The 7,196-nt window shown below is 27.1% G+C and overlaps 1 protein-coding gene across 2 annotated transcripts; it reads right to left on the bottom strand.

Annotated features, from left to right (window-relative positions):
- Nucleotides 1-490: 490 nt before the first annotated feature.
- On the bottom strand, nt 491-2,810 carry LOC145014133 (uncharacterized). Of its 2 annotated transcripts, none has more exons than XM_078972507.1 (5): nt 2,691-2,810; nt 2,219-2,348; nt 1,957-2,126; nt 841-1,290; nt 491-764 (listed from the first exon to the last, which is right to left on the bottom strand). In XM_078972507.1, the coding sequence occupies exons 1-5, from the start codon at nt 2,806-2,808 to the stop codon at nt 604-606; spliced, it is 1,029 nt and encodes a 342-aa protein (XP_078828633.1). In that variant the 5' UTR covers nt 2,809-2,810; the 3' UTR covers nt 491-603. The 2 variants fall into 2 exon arrangements, with proteins under 2 accessions (XP_078828633.1, XP_078828634.1); XM_078972508.1 differs by having other exon boundaries at nt 2,219-2,356; nt 2,691-2,771.
- Between the last annotated feature and the right edge of the window lie 4,386 nt (nt 2,811-7,196).

The raw sequence follows: 7,196 nt of genomic DNA, 5'->3' as shown, positions 1-7,196 counted from the left end.
AACACCCCCTTATTAATTACTAGCTTATAATCTGTGGAAGTTACGGTTATAAAATTAATTAAATTTTTATAGTAAAAACTCAAAATTATTAATCAGTTATTTTAAATAAATTATTAATTAAGATATGTTTTTATTATTTATATGAAATTATAATCCTTGATTCAAATAAATATATAAAATTAATTTTTAGTATTATTTATTTGTGAATTAATGAAAACAATAATATAAAATATAAAATTTAAAATTTAAAATAAAGAATAAATACATTGACAAATGGCATCACATTAATGATAATGTCTAATAGAAAACTAATAAATTGACAAATAACAACACATTAATTAAGAAGTCTAATATGATAACACATAACAAAAAAAACTATTCTTTTATTAGTATAAATATATAACAAAATTTCAACTTTAATTATTTTTCATTTTTCCATTATCACAATATGAATAACGCAATGTTTACTAGACACATACAAGATAAAAGCTTCCAATAACCAATGAACACCACATTCATTAATAATCCCAAACATTAAAAACCATAGGTTTAAACAAAAAGGTTACGTTTATCAACATATGTTGGCAAAAAAAAAAACATTCTTCAGATGAAATTTTTTAGCATTCCAACAACTGAAATCTTTGCTTCAACAATAAGCGTATCATTCTTCAAAAAGCCCTTACTCATGTCACGAAGTTCACTCAACAGTATGAAACATGAAAAACCCCAATCATCTTCATCTTCACAAAACCAATGCCCAGTGTCTACAAGCAAATTATAGAAATACATCAAGAACTCATAGTTACATTAAATAATCAACATGATAATCAAGTATTTTACCTTTTGCAGCATAACCACTTTTGTTCTTAATCTGAAGTTCAAATCTTGCATAAACTTTCCAATCATTAGGAAACGACTTAGCCTCATGTACCTTTAAAAAACATGACAAATTAGTCCCTAATCCTGCACCTTGTCCTTTTGGAAAGAGTGATAAACGCCACTTGATTTTTCCAACTTTGAACACCTCAGAATGCAAGCAATCGTCTTTTATAGAAGAAAAATTATCAACAATCCAAGTGTAAGTGTTCATAGTTGCTGGAGGCTTTATCATGGATAAGCATCTGTCTTTCAAGGTATACTCTGGAACTGAAAAAACCTCAGCTCCAAACACACATGAATCGTTGAAAATGTACCCTTTGTTACTATCCTTAAAATGCTCCAAAGATATTAGTTTCTCAAAACCCCATTTCATCTGCTTCTCATGAAACCTTGTCCTATTTCCTTCATCATCTATTGACACAACAAAATGGCTTATATTTTGTAATAGAAAGTAATTAGTAACATGAGCAAATACTAAAAAAGTCGAAAGTTTTACACATGAAGTTCGCGAAAAACCTAACTTTTTTTTTTTTGTTGATAAAAACCATAAGTTTTCGGATGAAAGGTTTTCTGAAAACTTATGGTTTTTACCAAAACAAAAGGTTAGGGCTTTTGCCAACAAAACGTGTAAAACATGAGACTTTTTTGTATAAAATACCAAAAAAGTCCAAGTTTTCTACGCTTAGTTGGCAAAAGCCCTAACTTTTTTTGTTGGTAAAACGTAAAAACCATAAGTTTTTACGGACGACCTTTCATTTCTATAAATGAAAGGTTTTCCGAAAACTTACGGTTTTTACCAAAACAAAAAGTTATGGCTTTTGCCAACAAAGCATATAAAACTTGAGACTTTTTATATACTTTACACAAAAAAAAGTTTCAAGTTTTACACGTTTTGTTGGCGAAAGCTCTAACTTTTTGTTTCGGTAAAAACCATAAGTTTTCAGAAAACCATTCATCTGAAAACTTATGGTTTTTACCAACAAAAAAAAAAAGCTAGGTTTTTCGCCAACTTCATATGTAAAACTTTCGACTTTTTTGGTATTTACGCTTAGTAACATAGAGGAAATAAAACTTTACCTTGAAAGATAACATAGTTGTGAGCTATATGATCATAAACAAAAAAGTTGACATCAACATGGACTTTCCACCCCTTTTCAAGACTTTCAGTGTCGCATATAATCAAATACAAAGAAATGTGATTGTCACCCTTTTCCTCCTTATTTCCATTTGGATACAAATCCAGTCTCCTACAAAGTTTTAATCGTTGTAATTCATGTAACGTGTGATAAAAATGACAAAAACTACATTCATTTCTACAAGGAAGTTAAACTGACATTACCATTTATGACCACTAGCTTCAAAAACATCAGATTCAATTTTGATATTTCCAGCTTCAGAAAGAATAGAGAAGTACTCGATCTTTAACATATAGTGGGATGGTTCATTTTTTGTGGTTGATAACAACATATCTGCAATACTTAAAATCGAATTGATAAACCCATAAACATGAAATTAACAAAACCCTAACAATTGAAAACGACAGAGTGAAACGACATTTTTACGCGCTACAATCATATGTGATTGAAAATCTGATCAACAGAGAGTAAAGCAGTAAATGAGAGATATAGAACCACAAAGAGATGTAATTCTTCTAATCACTAGTACAGTGTGCATTACAAGTTGTAATCGATACATAATTTTAACATTTCAACCATGGAAAAACTTGTAAAGAAACTAAAGTTGTAAGAGTAAAGGAGAATCCTAAAACTTAAAGATGTACACAAAACTTCGAATTTTAGCAGATGGGATACCTCTTTCAAGCATCAGTGGCCGATGGTGATGACGATGGCTGCAGTGAGGGTGAGAACCTTCTTGTAAAAGTGGGGATTTGGGGAACAATAAAGGTGACACGATAAAATCGAGTTTCATACCCACCCAAAATCTTTTTAAAATTTATTTACCTATTCATAATAGTTTTAATTTAGTTATGAAAATATGGTGATATCTTTTTTTAATGTGTAAATAATATATTTTCTTAATCTTTAACTTCAAAAGTATCTGTATTTCATTCTTATATAAACTTTTTTATTTTAATATACCATAACATTAAACTAATTTACATTTTATACATAATTCTTTATTTATTTTATTTTAGAAGATTATATTAAATTATGACCCGCATTTAACGCGGGAACATAAGTTAAATAGATATCACATTAATATGTGGTTTTGTCTTAGGTTGAATTTTAATAAAAAAAAATGTTAGTTAGATTCATTTTGTAGAGTTTTTGAACCAAATTTATTAGATAAAAATATTTAATATTTATATTAGAGCAATTTGATTTTTTAATATAATAATTTTTAACATAGATGATCTATGCGATCTTTACTTTATCACAACATTAGGTATGAAACCCGTTTACTACACGAGTTTATTAAAAGTAAAAATTTAATATCAATATTTAAACTTTAAATTTAAAATCAATATTTAATATCAATATCAATTTTAGAGCTCTCATTAATTATGACATTTATTACATTATAAATATATCAATTCTTTTTCAAGAAGCATTTATTTTCTCTCAATATTGTAACCGAAATAAGTTGTGATATGTGAACAAATCATAAAATTACATGTGGAAATAAGTAAATTTTAAAAATCTATTAAAATGTCATGTGTCCAAATCAATGAGAACATGACATATGGCAGAAAATAGGTTTTATTTATTAGTATAGATAATGCGACTTCTTGATTAAAACATGTTGTGTAGTAACTTTATGAATTGATTTTGTTCGGTGTACCAACCCCCATGGAGGCTCATATGACTTTTTTCATATTGGCCCTGTAAAACCGAAAACAACAATAAGTTGTTATATATACCGACAACATTAAATTCTGCAAAGAAATTTAATAAACATTACAAATAAAGTGAATTGTCATAACCATAAATATCAAATTCAGAGATCATAATTTGGTCGATTTCAAAATATTTTTTTCTTATAAAAATTAAAATATGATTTTTCAGACTATACCCAATCACATATACATATCTTCCGATTAAATAAATTATTACAAAAAAAACATGTTATGAACTAAAATATAATATTAATTTCATAATTTGCTAAAGGTTAACACTAATAAATAATAATGAACTATCACAAATCTCGCATTTTGATCACTACATCCGACTAACAAATGAAATTCGGTTTAGATGATTGATTCAAGAAGTGCATCCATTGTAACGGAATTTTGGGAAATGTTAAGACCTACTGAGATATAAGGGAATTGTCTGTGAGGCTACGATTGGTTTCTATAGGGTAATACAAATTCAAAATCGTTAGCACATATCTTTCCTACCTGCTTCAATTATCAAATTTAGATCATACTTGTCAAAATCAAATTATATATATATATATATATATATATATATATATATATATATATATATATATATATATATATATATGTAACCTAACAATCAAACAACATATATTTCATTGAAATAAATATCATAAATCTACAGTTTACACTTTATATATTATTCTTAAATTATATATTACATTTTCATCTTTAATGGTCACTAACACCTCGTTCTGCCTTATTGTTGTGAAATTGCATATAATTTATATTTTTGCTTATTGTCTTGGAGGTACCCTACCACTTGGATATGTACTATTATTTGATTAATTAGTGCATAAATTACATTATAGAATATAAAATTTAACGATTGTTCAAATTCATTTACACTTGATTTAACAATAGAAAATGGACAAATTTATAATCATAAAGGTATGCTTAATTCAAAAAATTTGTTATCAAAATTAATAGAAAAATGTTTCTTGAAGAAACAAATCAAATACACAAAAATGAATAAAAAAGAACATTTGAAGATCATGTCAAAAAGGTATGACCAACATAGGTCAACATATTAAAAAATCGATATAAAGGATATAATTTTGTTTCTGTAACTAAATGAATGAAATTAATATGCTTAAAGTAGATTGATTAATTTTTTTCATGACCTATCAACAAGAACACAATAATAACAAATAATAAGAACATAGTAAAAGCTTAGAATAAAGAACTGGAGAAGAAGATTGCTCAAGAAGAACACTGTAAATCATAGGACTCAATCTAAAATCGTAAGAATAATCATTTCAATGTAATAGTATATATAAGTTGTTTTGAATAAGGAAATCATTATCTTCTAAAAAATTGGGATCTTAAGATATCAGCTTGGAGATTTTCGTTTATTCATCTGGAAAAAAAAAAGATATCAACTATATTAATTAAAAACTTCAAATTAATTAACTTTCTTATTTAATCGGTTTTAAAATTCAAACAATCATCTCAAATTGATTCATTTTATATGAGATATACTGGGAGATAAATTATATATAATATTGAATTTAATTTTGGCTCGTAAATAGTTTGTTGATTTAATGGGATTAGATTATATTTTATAGGTTAATAACTTAATTATTGATATGCTTGTTTAATGAGATTTTTAAAAATAAATAAATAAAAAATAAAATATAAATGGGTTTAAATTATAAACAATATTAATTAGAGAAACGGATATCATATATATAAATAAAATGATATGTTTCAATTGATAAAATAATTGCTGAATTTAAAGATTCTATAATTAAATGTAATTGTGTTTGAATTTTATTTTGGGAAGATAATATCAGCAATTTGATCTAATGGCGGAAAACAAAGTATTAAAACACAATCAAGGACCCTGATTACTTCATTGATGAATTAAGAGTTCTCTTTTAATAATATTTAGAGATTATAGATTTCATACAATACCATTCAGCATAATGTAAAAATTCTATATTTCATATATATATAAAAAAAAAAAAAAAAAAAAGTTGCGACTAATTAAAAGATTGAAAAAAACAAGATTTTGTCCATAGCTAAGTGTATTTTTAATAAAGTTATTGAGTTATTTATATCAAATGTCATATTTCTAAAAAGTTATAATTTATTATTTTACAAAAAAAAACAATATTTACCACATACCTTAATAGCATAAATTGACTAACATAAATATTAACGGTTACAAATAATAATAATAATTTTAATAGATCTTACATAATCAAACATCCTTAATAATCATTCATAAAGTACCAAAAACTTGAACAAATATTAGACGATTAAACACTATTATGGATCATATGTTTTTTTTTTGGTCTTGATGAATGATTATGCTGTCTACAAATGTCATAAAGATTAGTTTTTTTTTTTTTTTTTTTCATTTTTTGATGTTCATTCCATTTTGTAGTATTGTTGAGGGAATACGGTCTTTTTTTTTTTTTTTTTTGAACGGTAGAAATTTATTAAAAAACTAGCAATGAGCTAGAAAAATAATTATATCAAAATAGTAGTTGAAATAGAATTATGAAGCTAAGACGACCAACTAAGCTTGGCTTTTGTACACCTATTCGAAATCCAATGAAAAGACTTGAAAACATCATTAAAAATCAAAGATTTCCTGGGAATAACCTCTCCAAAAATCGTAGTATTTCTGAAATTCCAAATGCACCAAAATGAAATTAAAATCACTGGATCAAAAGCTTTCCGTTGACCAATTCTCCAAGGACAAGACGCTGGATAAGAGACTCCACAGTAATCTGAGAAGGAAGATTGGCACCCCACCAAATAGCAATACGAGACCATAAGATAATCAAACCAAGGCACTCTACAAAAATATGATCAATAGTCTCCACCCTAGAAGAACAAATGGGACAAAGAATGGAATCAACCAAAATACCCCTTTGAGATAAACGCTCTCTAGTAGGGATAGTAAAAAGTTTAATCCTCCAAATAAGAATATTAATCTTAATTGGAATCTAATTATTCCAATGAGTAACAGGATAACCAGTGAAGAGCATAATACCATCCAAATATCTCCTTGCTAAAGAAACTTAATAAATATCCGAAGTATCAAGCACCCAGCCCAATCTATCTGGAGCTAATTAGAGACGAAAATCCTGCAAAAGTAAAGTAAAACTATCCCATTGCTCCTGCTCCACACCTCCTCTAGGATTACGTCTGAAAGTATTAAACCCCAAACCCACGGATAACCTTTCACTAATAGAAACATGTTTATGCAAGTCTAGAAGATATACTCTAGGAAAGATAGAAGACAGAGGCATATCACCCCTCCACACATCATGCCAAAAAGATGTAAGTATCCCATTTCCAACTCTAACAGGGCAAAGAGAATGAAGGTCAATATCTTTCTGTCTCAACTGGGAAAACATATGAATAACCTCAACCCAAGGTCCAATCCCACTAGTAGGAGATA

This window comes from Lactuca saligna, chromosome 9 (assembly GCF_052625555.1).
Source record: "Lactuca saligna cultivar CGN05327 chromosome 9, ASM5262555v1, whole genome shotgun sequence".
In the NCBI taxonomy this organism is placed as follows: domain Eukaryota; kingdom Viridiplantae; phylum Streptophyta; class Magnoliopsida; order Asterales; family Asteraceae; genus Lactuca; species Lactuca saligna.
The sequence above is the reverse complement of the archived record's forward strand: the minus strand, read 5'-3'. Positions and strand labels throughout refer to the sequence as shown.

Coding starts and splice junctions, on each gene's coding strand:
- LOC145014133 (XM_078972507.1), bottom strand. CDS start 2,808: ATGAAACTCGATTTTATCGTGTCACCTTTATTGTTCCCCAAATCCCCA. Junction 2,349..2,690: donor GCCACTGATGCTTGAAAGAG/GTATCCCATCTG, acceptor TAAGTATTGCAG/ATATGTTGTTATCAACCACA. Junction 2,127..2,218: donor GAAGCTAGTGGTCATAAATG/GTAATGTCAGTT, acceptor AAAACTTTGTAG/GAGACTGGATTTGTATCCAA.